This window comes from Bombina bombina, chromosome 5 (assembly GCF_027579735.1).
Source record: "Bombina bombina isolate aBomBom1 chromosome 5, aBomBom1.pri, whole genome shotgun sequence".
NCBI lineage: Eukaryota > Metazoa > Chordata > Amphibia > Anura > Bombinatoridae > Bombina > Bombina bombina.
In genome coordinates, this window is record NC_069503.1 from 561,787,155 (window position 1) to 561,806,310 (window position 19,156).

Consider the following 19,156-nt stretch of genomic DNA (forward strand, 5'->3'; position numbering starts at 1 on the left):
CTTGTGGGATACCAATACCAAAGCTAAAGTACACGGATGAAGGGAGGGACAAGGCAGGTACTTAAATGGAAGGAACCACTGCCTGTAAAACCTTTCTCCCAAATATAGCCTCCGAAGAAGCAAAAGTATAAAATTTGTAAAATTTTGAAAAAGTATGAAGCGAAGACCAAGTCGCCGCCTTGCAAATCTGTTCAACAGAAGCCTCATTTTTAAAGGCCCAAGTGGAAGCCACAGCTCTAGTGGAATGAGCTGTAATCCTTTCAGGAGGCTGCTGTCCAGCAGTCTCATAGGCTAAGCGGATTATGCTTCTTAGCCAAAAAGAAAGAGAGGTTGCCGAAGCCTTTTGACCTCTCCTCTGTCCAGAGTAGACAACAAACAAAGCAGATGTTTGACGAAAATCTTTAGTAGCTTGTAAGTAAAACTTTAAAGCACGGAACACGTCCAGATTGTGTAATAGACATTCCTTCTTCGAAGAAGGATTAGGACACAAGGATGGAACAACAATCTCTTGATTGATATTCTTGTTAGATACCACCTTAGGTAAGAACCCAGGTTTGGTATGCAGGACTACCTTATCCGTATGAAAAATCAGATAAGGAGAATCACATTATAAGGCAGATAGCTCAGAGACTCTACGAGCCGAGGAAATAGCTACCAAAAAAAGAACTTTCCAAGATAAAAGTTTGATATCTATGGAATGAAGAGGTTCAAACGGAACTCCTTGAAAAACCTTAAGAACCAAATTTAAGCTCCATGGTGGAGCAACAGGTTTAAACACAGGCTTGATTCTAACTAAAGCCTGACAAAATGCCTGAACGTCTGGAACATCTGCCAGACGCTTGTGTAAAAGAATAGACAGAGCAGAAATCTGTCCCTTTAAGGAACTAGCTGACAATCCTTTTTACAAACCTTCTTGGAGAAAAGATAATATCCTGGGAATCCTGACCTTACTCCATGAGTAACCCTTGGATTCACACCAATAAAGATATTTACGCCATATCTTATGTTAAATTTTCCTGGTGACAGGCTTTCGTGCCTGTATTAAGGTATCAATAACTGACTCGGAGAAGCCACGCTTTGATAAAATCAAGCGTTCAATCTCCAGGCAGTCAGCCTCAGAGAAATTAGATTTGGATGGTTGAAAGGACCCTGAAGTAGAAGGTCCTGTCTCAGAGGCAGAGACCATGGTGGAAAGGATGACATGTCCACTAGATCTGCATACCCAGTCCTGCGTGGCCACGCAGGTGCTATCAGAATCACTGATGCTCTCTCCTGCTTGATCTTGGCAATCAGTCGAGGGAGCAGAGGAAACGGTGGAAACACATAAGCCAGGTTGAAAGACCAGGGCGCTGCTAGAGCATCTATCAGTGTCGCCTTGGGATCCCTGGACCTGGATCCGTAACACGGAAGCTTGGCGTCTGCCGTCTTGGATTGAGCAAAAGTTCCCTCTTGTTTAGCATTAGAGGAAGTTGATGCGGCACCTGCCTTGAAGTTTCGAAAGGCACGAAAATTAGAACTGGCGAGACGCCATGAGATCCAGTTCTGGTTTGCCCCAACGATGAATCAGTTGTGCAAAAACCTCTCACTCTCCCGGATGAAAAGTCTCACGACTTAGAAAATCCGCCTCCCAGTTCTCTACACCTGGGATATGGATAGCTGATAGGTGGCAAGAGTGAATCTCTGCCCAGCGAATTATTTTTGAAACTTCTAACATCGCTAGGGAACTTCTTGTTCCCCCTTGATGGTTGATGTAAGCTACAGTCGTGATGTTGTCCGACTGAAATCTGATGTACCTCAGAGTTGCTAACTGAGGCCAAGCCTGAAGAGCATTGAATATCGCTCTTAGTTCCAGAATATTTATTGGAAGGAGAGACTCCTCCTGAGTCCACGATCCCTGAGCCTTCAGGGAATTCCAGACTGCACCCCAACCTAGAAGGCTGGCATCTGTTGTTACAATTGTCCAATCTGGCCTGCGAAAGGTCATACCTTTGGACAGATGGACCCGAGATAGCCACCAGAGAAGAGAATCCCTGGTCTCTTGGTCCAGATTCAGTTGAGGGGACAAATCTGTGTAATCCCCGTTCCACTGACTGAGCATGCATAGTTGCAGCGGTCTGAGATGTAAGCGTGCAAACGGCACTATGTCCATTGCCGCTACCATTAAGCCGATTACTTCCATACACTGAGCCACCGAAGGGCGCGGAATGGAATGAAGAACCCGGCAGGAATTTAGAAGCTTTGATAACCTGGACTCCGTCAGGTAAATTTTCATTTCTACAGAATCTATCAGAGTCCCTAGAAAGGAAACTCTTGTGAGTGGGGATAGATAACTCTTTTCCTCGTTCACTTTCCACCCATGCGACCTCAGAAATGCCAGTACTACGTCCGTATGAGACTTGGCAATTTGGAAGTTTGACGCCTGTTCAGGATGTCGTCTAAATAAGGGGCTACTGCTATGCCCTGCGGCCTTAGGACCACCAGAAGCGACCCTAGAACCTTTGTAAAGATTCTTGGGGCTGTAGCTAATCCAAAGGGAAGAGCTACAAACTGGTAATGCCTGTCTAGAAAGGCAAACCTGAGAAACCGATGATGATCTTTGTGTATCGGAATGTGAAGATAAGCATCCTTTAGATCCACTGTAGTCATATATTAACCCTCCTGGATCATTGGTAGGATGGTACGAATAGTTTCCATCTTGAATGATGGAACTTTGAGGAATTTGTTTAAGATCTTTAGATCCAAAATTGGTCTGAAGGTTCCCTCTTTTTTGGGAATCACAAACAGATTTGAGTAAAAAACCCTGTCCCTGTTCCTCCTTTGGAACTGGATGGATCACTCCCATAACTAGGAGGTCTCGTACACAGTGTAAGAATGCCTCTCTCTTTATCTGGTTTGCAGATCATTGTGAAAGGTGAAATCTCCCTTTTGGGGGGGAAGCTTTGAAGTCCAGGAGATATCCTGGATATAATTTCCAACGCCCAGGGATCCTGAACATCTCTTGCCCACACCTGGGCGAAGAGTGAAAGTCTGCCCCCTACTAGATCCGTTACCGGATAGGGGGCCGTTCCTTCATGCTGTCTTAGAGGCAGCAGCAGGCTTTTTGGCCTGCTTACCTTTTTTCCAGGTCTGGATTGGTCTCCAGACCGTCTTGGATTGAGCAAAAGTTCCCTCTTGTTTAGCATTAGAGGAAGTTGATGCCGCACCTGCCTTGAAGTTTCGAAAGGCACGAAAATTAGACTGTTTGGCCCTAGATTTGGACCTGTCCTGAGGAAGGGCATGACCTTTTCCTCCAGTGATATCAGCAATAATCTCCTTCAAACCAGGCCCGAATAGGGTCTGCCCCTTGAAGGGAATGTTAAGTAGCTTAGATTTTGAAGTCACGTCAGCTGACCATAATCTAAGCCATAGTGCTCTGCGCGCCTGTATAGCAAAACCAGAATTCTTAGCCGTTAGTTTAGTCAAATGAACAATGGCATCAGAATAAAAGAATTGGCTAGCTTAAGTGCTCTAAGTTTGCCAAGTATGTCATCCAATGGAGTCGCTACCTGTAAAGCCTCTTCCAGAGACTCAAACCAGTACGCCGCAACAGCAGTGACAGGGGCAATGCATGCAAGGGGCTGTAGGATAAAACCTTGTTGAATAAATATTTTCTTAAGGTAACCTCTAATTTTTTATCCATTGGATCTAAAAAAAGCACAACTGTTCTCAACAGGGATAGTAGTACGCTTTACTAGAGTAGAAACTGCTCCCTCCACCTTAGGGACTGTCTGCCATAAGTCCCGTGTGGTGGCGTCTATTGGAAACATTTTTCTAAAAATAGGAGGGGAAGAGAACGGCACACCTGGTCTATCCCATTCCTTATTAATAATTTCTGTAAACCTTTTAGGTATTTGGAAAAACATCAGTACACACCGGCACTGCAAAGTATTTATCCAGTCTACACAATTTCTCTGGTACTGCAATGGTATCACAGTCATTCAGAGCAGCTAAAACCTCCCTAAGCAACACGTGGAGGTGTTCAAGCTTAAATTTAAATGTAGAAATATTAGAATCAGGTATCTTTCCTGAGTCATTAACATCACCCACTGACTGAAGCTCTCTTTCCTCAGCTTCTGCATATTGTGAGGCAGTATCAGACATGGTTCTTAAAGCGTCAGTATGCTCTGCATTTTCTCTCACCCCAGAGCTATCTCGCTTACCTCTAAGTTCAGGTAACATAGTAACATAGTAACATAGTAGATAAGGTTGAAAAAAGACTGAAGTCCATCGAGTTCAACCTATACAAATCTAAAATACTTACAAAAAGCTCCAGTTAAGCTTAAATAACCCCATTAAAATGTGACCCATTTAATACTAGCAATCATATCCATGAATTTTGTTTATATACAGAAATTTATCCAGGTAGTCTGGCTAATACCGCTGACAGTGTATTATCCATGACTGCCGCCATGTCTTGTAAAGTAAACGCTATGGGCGCCCTAGATGTACTTGGTGCCATTTGAGCGTGAGTCCCTTAAGCCGGAGTCAAAGGGTCTGACACGTGGGGAAAGTTAGTCGGCATAACTTCCCCCTCGTCAGATTCCTCTGGTGATAAATTTTTTAAAGACAGAAAATGATCTTTATTGCATAAAATGAAATCAGTACATTTGGTACACATTCTAAGAGGGGGTTCCACCATGGCTTTTAAACATAATAAACAAGGAGTTTCTTCTATGTCAGACATGTTTATACAGACTAGCAATGAGACTAGCAAGCTTGGAAAACACTTTAAATCAAGTTAACAAGCAAATATAAAAAATGGTACTGTGCCTTTAAGAGAAACAAATTTTTTCAGAATTTGAAAAACAGTGAAAAAATGCAGTAAATCAAACGAAATTTGTACAGTGTGTATAATAGGCTAACAGAGCATTGCACCCACTTGCAAATGGATGATTAACCCCTTAGTTCAAAAAACAGATAAAAAAAACGAAATAGACGTTTTTTAACAGTCACAACCAACTGCCACAGCAAGCTGTGGCCCTACCTTCCCCAATAAATGACTTTGGAAAACCTTTGGGCCCTTTAGAGATGTCCTATAGCATTCAGAGGGCCTTTGAGGGAAGCTGGATGTCACAGTTTGTAATTTTAACTGCACCAACTGTAACTTTTATATTACAACAGTGGAAAGCCTCAGGAAAACTGTTTCTAGTCAAAATTTAAGCCAGCCATGTGGAAAAAACTAGGCCCCAATAAAGTTTTATCACCAAAGCAAATATAAAAACGATTAAACATGCCAGCAAATGTTTTATATTGCAATATCATAAGGGTATTACCCCTGGGAGTAAGCATGATACCAGTCATTATTAAATCACTGTATTCAGGCTTAACTTACATTAATCCGGTATCAGCAGCATTTTCTAGTGTTTTCCATCTCTAGAAAAAATTATAACTGCACATACCTGATAGCAGAATAAACTGCACGCCATTCTCTCGCTGAAGTTACCTCATCTGTGTAATCCCCTCAGACATATTTGAGAACAGCAATGGATCTTAGTTACAACCTGCTAAGATCATAGAAACCTCAGGCAGATTCTTCTTCTATTTACTGCCTGAGATAAAATAGCACAACTCCGGTACTATTTAAAAATAACAAACTTTTGATTGAAGAAAATAAACTAGCTATATTTAACCACTCTCTCCTACAACGTCCTTGCTTGTTGAGAGTTGCAAGAGAATGACTGGCTATGACAGTTAGGGGAGGAGCTATATTACAGCTCTGCTGTGGGTGTCCTCTTGCAACTTCCTGTTGGGAATGAGAATATCCCACAAGTAATGGATGATCCGTGGACTGGATACACCTTACAAGAGAAAAGGCAAGCATATATTATCTGTTTCTGGTAATGTGCCCTCGCTTATTAAACTAGAAGTTTTAATTGGGATCACTTCTGTCATAGTGAGCAAGTAGAATCTATATGAGGTCTACCATCGAAATTTTTGACAAATGTGGTGTCCTATGCAAACAGAAATAACAAATGGAAAGAAACATTTCAACAAGTCAGAAGGGGTAGATAGGTCTGCGGGATCTCTGGGATCAGCTCTATTATTCGCTTAGTCCTAGCTCCACTTCTATTAGAGCCTCCAGCAGGGAAGACGGAAAGTATATCTCTGATTTTATACTGTAATAGGCCATCAAACACCCAAATATGTTAAGGTGTCCTTAAAATTGTAAAAAAAAGACAACTTTTAAGCTTTAAATATAATAAAAACACGCAGGAGCTCTGTCAGGTTACGTCTGTTCATTTCTCAGGCTAGCTCCGCCCCCGATTTTAGATTTATTTATTTTAATTTAATCTTAGTTTTTTTTTTTTAAGTAATGTTAGGATTTTTTATTTTAATTTTAACATAGTGTTTTTTATTTTAAGTAATTGGGGTTAAGTTAAGAGGCTTAGGCCTAGATTTAGAGTTCGGCGGTAAAAGGGCTGTTAACGCTCCGCGGGTTTTTTTCTGGCCGCACCATAAATTTAACTCTGGTATCGAGAGTTCAAACAAATGCTGCGTTAGGCTCCAAAAAAGGAGCGTAGAGCATTTTTACCGCAAATGCAACTCTCGATACCAGAGCTGCTTACGGACGCGGCCGGCATCAAAAACGTGCTCGTGCACGATTCCTCCATAGGAAACAATGGGACTGTTTGAGCTGAAAAAAAAACCTAACACCTGCAAAAAAGCAGCGTTCAGCTCCTAACGCAGCCCCATTGTTTCCTATGGGGAAACACTTCCTACGTCTGCACCTAACACTCTAACATGTACCCCGAGTCTAAACACCCCTAGCCTTACACTTATTAACCCCTAATCTGCCGCCCACGCTATCGCTGACCCCTGCATTACACTTTTAACCCCTAATCTGCCGCTCCGTAAAACGCCGCCACCTACGTTATCCCTATGTACCCCTAATCTGCTGCCCTAACATCGCCGACCCCTATGTTATATTTATTAACCCCTAATCTGCCCCCCACAACGTCGCCGACACCTACCTACACTTATTAACCCCTAATCTGCCGAGCGGACCTGAGCGCTACTATAATAAAGTTATTAACCCCTAATCCGCCTCACTAACCCTATCATAAATAGTATTAACCCCTAATCTGCCCTCCCTAACATCGCCGACACCTAACTTCAATTATTAACCCCTAAACTTCCGATCGGAGCTCACCGCTATTCTAATAAATGGATTAACCCCTAAAGCTAAGTCTAACCCTAACACTAACACCCCCCTAAGTTAAATATAATTTTTATCTAACAAAATAAATTAACTCTTATTAAATAACTTATTCCTATTTAAAGCTAAATACTTACCTGTAAAATAAATCCTAATATAGCTACAATATAAATTATAATTATATTATAGCTATTTTAGGATTAATATTTATTTTACAGGCAACTTTGTAATTATTTTAACCAGGTACAATAGCTATTAAATAGTTAAGAACTATTTAATAGTTACCTAGTTAAAATAATAACAAATTTACCTGTAAAATAAATCCTAACCTAAGTTATAATTAAACCTAACACTACCCTATCAATAAAATAATTAAATAAACTACCTACAATTACCTATAATTAACCTAACACTACCCTATCAATAAAATAATTAAATAAACTACCTACAATTACCTACAATTAACCTAACACTACACTATCAATAAATAAATTAAACACAATTGCTACAAATAAATACAATTAAATAAACTAGCTAAAGTACAAAAAATAAAAAAGAACTAAGTTACAGAAAATAAAAAAATATTTACAAACATAAGAAAAATATTACAACAATTTTAAACTAATTACACCTACTCTAAGCCCCCTAATAAAATAACAAAGCCCCCCAAAATAAAAAATTCCCTACCCTATTCTAAATTAAAAAAGTTACAAGCTCTTTTACCTTACCAGCCCTGAACAGGGCCCTTTGCGGGGCATGCCCCAAGAATTTCAGCTCTTTTGCCTGTAAAAGAATAAATACAATACCCCCCCCCCCCAACATTACAACCCACCACCCACATACCCCTAATCTAACCCAAACCCCCCTTAAATAAACCTAACACTAAGCCCCTGAAGATCTTCCTACCTTGTCTTCACCATCCAGGTATCACCGATCCGTCCTGGCTCCAAGATCTTCATCCAACCCAAGCGGGGGTTGGCGATCCATAATCCGGTGCTCCAAAGTCTTCCTCCTATCCGGCAAGAAGAGGACATCCGGACCGGCAAACATCTTCTCCAAGCGGCATCTTCGATCTTCTTCCATCCGGTGCGGAGAGGGTCCATCTTGAAGCAGGCGACGCGGATCCATCCTCTTCTTCCGATGTCTCCCGACTAATGACGGTTCCTTTAAGGGACGTCATCCAAGATGGCGTCCCTCGAATTCCGATTGGCTGATAGGATTCTATCAGCCAATCGGAATTAAGGTAGGAATTTTCTGATTGGCTGATGGAATCAGCCAATCAGAATCAAGTTCAATCCGATTGGCCGATCCCATCAGCCAATCAGATTGAGCTTGCATTCTATTGGCTGATCGGAACAGCCAATAGAATGCGAGCTCAATCCGATTGGCTGATTGGATCAGCCAATCGGATTGAACTTGATTCTGATTGGCTGATTCCATCAGCCAATCAGAAAATTCCTACCTTAATTCCGATTGGCTGATAGAATCCTATCAGCCAATCGGAATTCGAGGGACGCCATCTTGGATGACGTCCCTTAAAGGAACCGTCATTAGTCGGGAGACATCGGAAGAAGAGGATGGATCCGCGTCGCCTGCTTCAAGATGGACCCTCTCCGCACCGGATGGAAGAAGATCGAAGATGCCGCTTGGAGAAGATGTTTGCCGGTCCGGATGTCCTCTTCTTGCCGGATAGGAGGAAGACTTTGGAGCACCGGATTATGGATCGCCAACCCCCGCTTGGGTTGGATGAAGATCTTGGAGCCAGGACGGATCGGTGATACCTGGATGGTGAAGACAAGGTAGGAAGATCTTCAGGGGCTTAGTGTTAGGTTTATTTAAGGGGGGTTTGGGTTAGATTAGGGGTATGTGGGTGGTGGGTTGTAATGTTGGGGGGGGGGTATTGTATTTATTCTTTTACAGGCAAAAGAGCTGAAATTCTTGGGGCATGCCCCGCAAAGGGCCCTGTTCAGGGCTGGTAAGGTAAAAGAGCTTGTAACTTTTTTAATTTAGAATAGGGTAGGGAATTTTTTATTTTGGGGGGCTTTGTTATTTTATTAGGGGGCTTAGAGTAGGTGTAATTAGTTTAAAATTGTTGTAATATTTTTCTTATGTTTGTAAATATTTTTTTATTTTCTGTAACTTAGTTCTTTTTTATTTTTTGTACTTTAGCTAGTTTATTTAATTGTATTTATTTGTAGCAATTGTGTTTAATTTATTTATTGATAGTGTAGTGTTAGGTTAATTGTAGGTAATTGTAGGTAGTTTATTTAATTATTTTATTGATAGGGTAGTGTTAGGTTAATTGTAGGTAATTGTAGGTAGTTTATTTAATTATTTTATTGATAGGGTAGTGTTAGGTTTAATTATAACTTAGGTTAGGATTTATTTTACAGGTAAATTTGTTATTATTTTAACTAGGTAACTATTAAATAGTTCTTAACTATTTAATAGCTATTGTACCTGGTTAAAATTATTACAAAGTTGCCTGTAAAATAAATATTAATCCTAAAATAGCTATAATATAATTATAATTTATATTGTAGCTATATTAGGATTTATTTTACAGGTAAGTATTTAGCTTTAAATAGGAATAAGTTATTTAATAAGAGTTAATTTATTTCGTTAGATAAAAATTATATTTAACTTAGGGGGGTGTTAGTGTTAGGGTTAGACTTAGCTTTAGGGGTTAATCCATTTATTAGAATAGCGGTGAGCTCCGATCGGAAGTTTAGGGGTTAATAATTGAAGGTAGGTGTCGGCGATGTTAGGGAGGGCAGATTAGGGGTTAATACTATTTATGATAGGGTTAGTGAGGCGGATTAGGGGTTAATAACTTTATTATAGTAGCGCTCAGGTCCGCTCGGCAGATTAGGGGTTAATAAGTGTAGGCAGGTGTCGGCGACGTTGAGGGGGGCAGATTAGGGGTTAATAAATATAATACAGGGGTCGGCGGGGTTAGGGGCAGCAGATTAGGGGTACATAAATATAACGTAGGTGGCGGTCGGCAGATTAGGGGTTAAAAATTTTAATTGAGTGGCGGCGGTGTGGGGGGACCTCGGTTTAGGGGTACATAGGTAGTTTATGGGTGTTAGTGTACTTTAGGGTACAGTAGTTAAGAGCTTTATAAACCGGCGTTAGCCAGAAAGCTCTTAACTCCTGCTATTTTCAGGCGGCTGGAATCTTGTCGTTAGAGCTCTAACGCTCACTGCAGAAACGACTCTAAATACCGGCGTTAGAAAGATCCCATTGAAAAGATAGGCTGCGCAAATGGCGTAGGGGGATCTGCGGTATGGAAAAGTCGCGGCTGAAAAGTGAGCGTTAGACCCTTTAATCACTGACTCCAAATACCAGCGGGCGCCCAAAACCAGCGTTAGGAGCCTCTAACGCTGGTTTTGACGGCTACCGCCGAACTCTAAATCTAGGCCTTAGTGATTAAATTAGTTATTTGAGTTGTTTTTTGCGTTGTGGGGGATGGCGGTTTAGGAGTTAATAGGTTTATTTTATTAGTAGCGATGTGGGGGGCCGGCGGTTTAGGGGTTAATAGGTTTATTTTATAAGTAGCAATGTGGGGCCAGCAGTTTAGGGGTTAATAGGTTTATCATAGTAGTAGCGATGTGGGGGCAAGCGGTTTAGGGGTTAATAGGTTTATAGTAGTAGTAGCGATGTGGGGGGCCGGCAGTTTAGGTGTTAAGTTTATTTAGTGTTGGCTATGTGGGGGTCGGCAGATTAGGGGTTAATAGGTTTAATATAGTATTTGCGATGCGGGGTGGCGGTTTAGGGGTTAATAGGTAAACCCTTTGAGAAAGCCAAAAAGTTGGTGAAACATGTCAGGGAAAAGCAAGTTCTAATGCTAGAAGCAAACTTTTTTTAATTGCAAGGCGATTAAGGGTAATAATTATAAAGCGGTTGGGAAGTTGATTTAAATATCTACATGCAGCGGATGATAGCGCATGATAGAGTTATTTTGTAATTTATTAATCCAACAGCATGTTGGTATCCCTCTAAACCGCATCTAGACTTGATGCAAGCACTAATAGTATAACCGCATATAAGTATTTACTCGTGCAATTGTGCACAAAGAAACGGCAATGCGATAGTTTGGTGTGTCAGTCACAAATTATATTAATGAATTGTGTGCAATAGGGAAGGTTATATGGGCCAGTATTAACCTAACTTGAGAACATTCATAGTGTCTACACGCTGCGGATGTGTGCGTGTGATAGACTAATCTGTAACTATATTTATGTAGATATTTAGTTGGTATATATATATATATATATATATATATATATATATATATATATATATATATATATATATATATATATATATATATAATTTCCCTGGCTAAGATGTACAATATATATGTGCATGCATATATATATATATATATATATATATATATATATGTACATATATATATATATGTACATATATATATATATATGTACACATATATATATATATATATATATATATATATATATACACACACACACACATATATATATATATATATATATGTATATATATATATATGTATATATATATATATATATATATATATATAAAATTTCCCTGGCTGCGATTTACTAATAGCCTATACTCATAGCGTACAGGCTATTAGTAAATAGCCTATACACTATGCGAGTGGCAAAAATCGTATGACTTAACTGATAAGCACACACTAACAAACTTACCCTCTGCAGAAAGCTGCTTCCAGTAGAGAGAAGACTAGTTTATCAGTGAGGTGGGAGGGTATTTAAGGGTTCTTGGAGATTTGTGAATCTTTGCCTCCTAGTGGCCAGGAGTGAAATTCCCAGCTGGCGAAGTCTTCATCCAAGCAGCAAGAAGTCTTCATCCAGACGGCATCTTCTATCTTCGGGTCCATTGGATTGGATCAGCCAATAGGATGAAAGCTCAATCCTATTGGCTGATTGCAACAGCCAATAGGATTTTTTCCCCTTTCAATCTTTCAGTCAATAGAAATGTAAGGGATGCCATCTTGGATAACGTCACTTAAAGGGAACCTTCAATTTACGGCGGCAACCGTAAGAAGAGGATGCTCCACGCCGGATGTCTTGAAGATGGATCCGCTCCGCGCCGGATGGATGAAGATAGAAGATGCCGTCTGGATGAAGACTTCGCCGGCTGGATGAAGATCGAAAAGGCCGCCTGGATGAAGACTTCTTGCCGCTTGGATGAGGACTTGGCTGGCTGGATGAGGATGGATGTCTGGACTTCAATAACTGTAAGTGGATTGTCGGGGGTTAGTTTTAGGTTTTTTAAGGGTTTTTTGGGTGTTTTTTTTTTAGGTTAGGGTTTTGGGCAATTCGTAAAAGAGCTAAATGCCTTTTTAAGGGCAATGCCCATCGAAATGCCCTTTTCAGGGCAATGGTTAGCTTAGGTTTATTTAGATAGGTTTTTATTTGGGGGGTTTGGTTGGGTGGGTGGTGGGTTTTACTGTTGGGGGGTTGTTTGTATTTTTTATTGAAATGTAAAAAAGCTGGTATCTTTGGGGTAATGCCCCGCAAAAGGCCCTTTTAAGGGCCATTGGTAGTTTATTGTAGGCTAGGATTTTTTATTGATTTTGGGGGGGGGGGTTTATTTTGATAGGGCTATTAGATTAGGAGTAATTCGTTTTCATTTTTGATCATTTCGTTTTTCATTTTTTGTAATTTAGTGTGTTTTTTGTAATTTAGAAAATTGTATTTTAATAATTTAATTTATTTTATTGTAATGTTAGTTTTTAGTGTAAGGCAGGTTAGGTTTTATTTTACAGGTAACTTTGTATTTATTTTAACTAGGTAGTTAGTAAATAGTTAATAACTATTAACTAACTATTCTACCTAGTTTTAAAAAAAAAAAACTTACCTGTGAAATAAAAATAAAACCTAAGATAGATACAAAATAACTATTAGTAATATTGTTTATTTAGCTTTATTTTAATTATATTTAAGTTATGGGGTGTTAGGGTTAGGCTTACGTTAGGTTTAGGGGTTAATATATTTATTTAGTGTTAGTGATGTTGGAGGCCAGAGGTTTAGGGGTTAATAACTTTAGTATAGTGGCGGCAACATTGGGGACGGCAGATTGTTTTTGGTGCGGTATGGAGCTCAACGCAACCATTTCGCCCGCACAAGACTGCTTTTTTAAAAATTGTAATAGCAGCGCTATAGGGAAGTGAAATAACACCGCTTTTGTGGCGGTCGTTAAAATCCCTATAGCGCTCAAAACTCGTAATCTAGCTGTTTGTTTGCTCTGCCGTATTCTGGAAGTTTGAACACTCCACTTTGAACAGTCCACCCAGACCGCTACCTGAAAGGCAAATTATCTGCAACTCGGAACCGTTCCTGTTAAACGAATAAGGAAACTTGTGACTACATTCATCCAGTGGAACGCAGTTAGCAGAGACGGGTTAGGAATCACTATCGGCAGACCTCAGCATTTCTTAACTGTGAGTACGGATATGTCTTAATATCCCTGTACTCTGGCTATGGTTAAGAAGGATCTTTTTTGCTTTGCAGGTAATCCACGGTGAACTGTGGCTAACGGATTTCCCCTGGCCGTTATCATTGACACTGATTTTTATCTCTTAGCGAATTTTGTTATTTTGTATTGAGTCATTTTGGCATTTTGCATTGATTTATTTGTCATTGTGTTATTTTGCATTGTGCTATTTTTCCAATTTGTATTTTTTGTGTTCCTGTATTTTATTCAATTTGTGTTTGCCATGCAATATATGTGGTTTTAAATTAAAATATATTTTAAATATTAGATATCGTTTTTTAAAGCATAGCGCTAACATATAATTATAAAACTCAATCATTATACGTCCACTTTTTCACCCAGAGCGTTACACTCGCTCACCAATAGCATTCCTTAGGTTATATCTTGAACTAGTATATAAGATCTAGCACTTTTTAGTGGAAGTGTTCAAGTTAGTGGATTTATAATAACTCTCCACACTTTCTTGAAATTACTTTTGCAATCATTTTGAGTTTAATGAGAGTTCATTGTGTCATTTAATCACTATATCACTGTGTATCATTGTATACTATATATACTTTATTATCCCTATCCACTATTTTGCACTTTAGCATTTATTGCTCTTTTTAGAATCCCATTTTTTATTATTGTAATTATTGTAGGGTTTTTTGGGAGAGTCCTATTTCTTCTTTAGAGTTTGTGTAAATATCCTCTTTGGCGCTGGTCATATTTTAGTTTGTTAAAAATTGACATGTGCGAGGATTAAAAATTCTTCTATGTTGGCTGTTTTTTTCCTGCTCCTAGTGGATTGAAGTTTAATCTCACAGGTGACAGATTGTAGACTCCCATCTCATGAAAGAACTACCCGGTAAAAAGACCCAACCCGCCTATAAATAGCTTGCATACAGTATATCATATGTAAACCCACAGAGACCAAAAGCCAAAAATCCGCAATTCTCACTTGCACTGCAAGGAATCTAATAAGGTTTAAAAAAAATGTTTATACCACATCGGTGTAATATATTTATAGCTTAAAATATATATAGATGAGTTAAATAAATAGATCTCCTCATTTTAAACAAGCATATGGCTTTCAAGATACAATTCTTACCACTGTATGTGAGGTATTTAAATTTAAAACTGGTTGGAAACAATTCCCAATATGAGAACCGTCCAATCAAAAGTCTCTTGCATTATATTGTGACATAAATAAAATAACATTCTCTGAAATGGAACTTACTAGTTTGGTTCTACATTATAGTTATTAGTAAGCCGCACCTGAAAAGGAACTGGCACCAGCATTTAACAAAAAGAGTGTCAGTTTTTACTTGATTTGTCATAAATACAAATATGATATAATTAAGATTTTTCCCATAATTATTTAGCCTATAGATCATTAAAGATATATATATATATATATAAAAAAAACTTTTTATATTTTTTGGAGAACTTAAAAAAAGCTCATGTTATTACATTTGTGAAACTTGATTAAAGATTATAATTTGAACTTTGATAACAATGTGTACTATGTCCACAAAGAGGTAAGTACGTAGAAATACATAGGTAAAGTCCTATAAATAGCACACTACAGGCCACCCAGTCAAAAATCTATGCTTGCACAACCCAGCCAATTGCCTCCTATGTTTAACCTCTTTAAATATATTGTTATGTAGGGTCAGTGAATACATTGTTTTCTAGTGTCAGTAATGCAAAAATAGTGTGTTGTTATGAATTAGAAAGGGATTTTTGCTTTAGAATTTCTCTTTAACTATCTCAAAATTTCAGCCTTTAACTAAAAATAAATAAATAAAAGGTTTAAAATAAAACAGACATGTATTATAAATATCAACAAAAATATAGGGGTTACATGTAAACATTCTCCTAAATATAATAAAAAATGTTTCTTGCAGATTTATTTTTTAATTAACAATTCACATAAAAGTTCACTAATCACTTTTACATTTCTATGCATTAACAATGCTACAAAACACAGGTCCAGATTTATAAGATTAATATTATAGCACTTAAAGGGACATAATACTCATATGCTAAATCACTTGAAACTGATGCAGTATAACTGTAAAAAGCTGACAGGAAAATATCACCTGAGCATCTCTATGTAAAAAAGGAAGATATTTTACCTCACAATCTCCTCAGCTCAGCAGAGTGAGTTCTGTGTAAAAAGTTATACTCAGTTGCTCCCAGCTGCAGGTAAAAAAATTAAAAAAATGATGAAATGAACAGCAGCCAATCAGCATCAGCAGTGCTGAGGTCATGAACTCTTACTGTGATCTCATGAGATTTGACTTAACTCTCATGAGATTTCATAGTAAGCTTCCTTTACCTGATTGGTGAAATAATATGAGAGTTCACGATGCTCATCCTTTCAGTTGTCCCGGGACAGACATACTAATATGCTGCTTAGAAATCCTTTACAATGGGAGGTGGCTACTGAGGAACTTTTGAGGTAAAATATCTTTCTTTTTTACATAGAGATGTTCAGGTGATATTTTCTAATCAGCTTTTTACAGCTATGCTGCATCACTTTCAAGTGTTTAAACATTTGAGTATTATGGCCCTTTAAATTAAATATTTGGTCACCATAGATGACTATTAATATTTCTTAACTATCCAACGTTATACCATTTACAGCATTTTCATACCTGAAGACTTTGCAAGAAATTTCCTATCATAAGTTTTAATGACTCCTGCCAGGAAGGGACAACACAACTTTTCTCTTGGTCTAATTTTACGGTGTTTAATTTTCTTTGGAACAATAAGAGCACACAGTCCATAATTCGCATAATAAGATGAGGAGGTCTACCCAGTGTCCGGACAGTAGATATATCTCCTGGCTTAATAGTCTAGGAAATACAAAAGAAATGAAATAAAAATCATTATCAGATTGTGTTATATGTAAAACACATTAAATGACAAGTTGTAAACAATATAAATCTTCATGGGTAACATCTTTATAACAGTCTATTATACACATGTGCGAAACAGTTTGAAATGGCCACCAGAGACATTGTAAAGGTGTTTTTGCATACATTGGGGACGATTTATCAAGGCCCGAATGCTTCTAATTCCGTGCGAGCCTTCAGGCTCGCCGGAATCAGGAGTTAAGAAGCTGAGGTCATAAGACCGCTGCTCCTTTACTCGTCCGCCACCTCTGAGGTGGCGGACAGCAATCAGCCCGAACGGAATCGATTGGGTTGATTGACACCCCCTGCTAGCGCCAAGTGGCTGAGAATGTGCAGGGGGCGGCATTGCAGCATATGCTGTCTGCATTTATCGATGTCCGCTCGCTCGCACATTGTTAAATCTGCCCCACAGTATTGATTTATTAAATCTCTATTCATTACTATTGTATAGGCTGTTTACAGTGGACAATGGCACACATTTAAATATGTATAGCTTTACATATATATGTATATGTGATGAGTACATGATATCCTGTACAAATAAGGGAATCTACAGGAAAAGTCAAATCACCAAGGGAGAGGGTTCCCGCTTTAAAGTTTAAATTATTAACAAGATTACAAGTGGAGCGCTAACAGTCACACACAAGTCAAAAGGGGTTTATTGGGGGTGTTTGATTGCGTAAGGGTTTGCGCTCATATTACAATTTTAAAGTGAATGTGAATGTGTGAGAATAATCGTTATTTACACTAGAATAATTACTGCATCCTCAGAGCTCTGGTTACGAAACAAAAAAGTGTCACAAAACATATCAATAAAACATTAAAAAGTACAGTTACACTATCTAATAAATTTTTTAAAGTTCAGGTGTTAGAAGAAAAAAAAGGCTGCAAAGGGCTTTAACATAAACATGTCTAAATATGTATATGTATGTGTGTGTGTGTGTGTGTATCTATCTATCTATCTATCTATCTATATATATATACATATTTATATGTATATGTGTGTGTGGTGTATATGTGTGCATATATATATATATATATATAAATATATATATATATATATATATATATATATATATATATATATATATATATATATATATATATATATATATATATATATATATCTCAATACAGTCCCAAAAAAGGAGAAGCACAGTCCCACAACTTTAGGAAAAAAAAGGAAAAAAAAAAGGCATTCACTGGTCTTGAATAAATAAAACGTAACTTTTTTTTCACAAAGGATATAAGGCGCAATGTTTCGGTACCATTACAGCACCTTTGTCAAATGCCAAATGTGGTTCATGTATGATTCATATGTGGTTCACTGGATTTAATATATATATATATATATACCCTTCACCAACCTGCACAACGGAGCGCTACAAAGTGACCCATGCTATGACTCATAGATTCTCAGAGATTCTCAGAGCGGCACTACTGGAGCGTGGGTGGGGACTGATCTCCCCTGATGTATCCCGGACTGTGGCAGCTTGATCCTGTGTGCCTCTTCCACACACAAATAAATCCAGTAGACCAAAAATAGGAAAGAAAGCGTTCAAAGTCCGTAGATAAAAGTGTAGAAAAAGTTTATTGGGACATGTTTCGTGCTACAAGAAGCACTTGTTCACTGCTTCAAGTGCTTCTTGTAGCACAAAACATGTCTGCTCTGTGCACCTGCATCTCAACTTGGATTTTTTAGGATGTTCTATTCAAGACACTAAGTTTGTTTTTAATTTTTGTCCCAATTAACTTTTTCTACACTTTTATCTACGGACTTTGAGCGCTTTCTTTCCTATTTTTGGTATAATATATATATATATATATATATATACACAGTATATATGTGCGTGCATTGGAGCCCTTTGTAGTCAAGTAGCTGAAAACATGAAAAATCCTATTTATGCAATATTCATATTTAATAAAGTGTTATACTGTGTATTTACTGTAAATATTTCACATTTCAATGTTCTGCACATAGCGAAATATGTTCTATATATATATTTTTAAATAGATATTCACATATATATATATTCCTATATATCAATATATATATATATATAGTACCAAAATATCATGATATATGTAGAAATATGTGTTTATGAATAAATAGAAAACATTCTGCTATATAAAGAACATTTAAATGTGACATTTTCATATGTTCATGTTGTGTTAGTGCGATCGAGTTTGTGCGCGAATAGGGTGTTAGTTTTCTTTTCCACTTTTTGCTCCATTGACTATGGGGGAATTTGTTTACGCAATTGCAATATTCGAAGTTTGGCTTTCTTGCACGCAAGCGAAAACCTTTTACTTTTAACTTGTAATATGAGAGAGTGCAAAAACCTTTCTTCTAGTGGAGTTAGCACTTGGGTGGGAGTGTTAAATACTGCTCCACCTGTAATCTTGCCCAAAATATTTCATTTTTTTTATACTGAAAGTTTCTTTACTTAAGTCCAGGCTATAGACAGACAATGTAAACATCAAAGGGAAGTAATGTGTGATGGCACTACTAAAGATAATGAGGGATGGGCTAGTAATAGTCAAGGAA

General features: G+C 38.1%; 1 protein-coding gene across 1 annotated transcript in view; it reads right to left on the reverse strand.

The window, feature by feature from the left end:
- Positions 1-19,156, reverse strand: part of DNAH5 (dynein axonemal heavy chain 5) — a 1,563,391-nt gene that overhangs the window by 170,691 nt on the left and 1,373,544 nt on the right. The window contains 1 exon segment of the mRNA XM_053715797.1: positions 16,348-16,548. Within this exon segment, the coding sequence (XP_053571772.1) occupies positions 16,348-16,548 (201 nt within the window).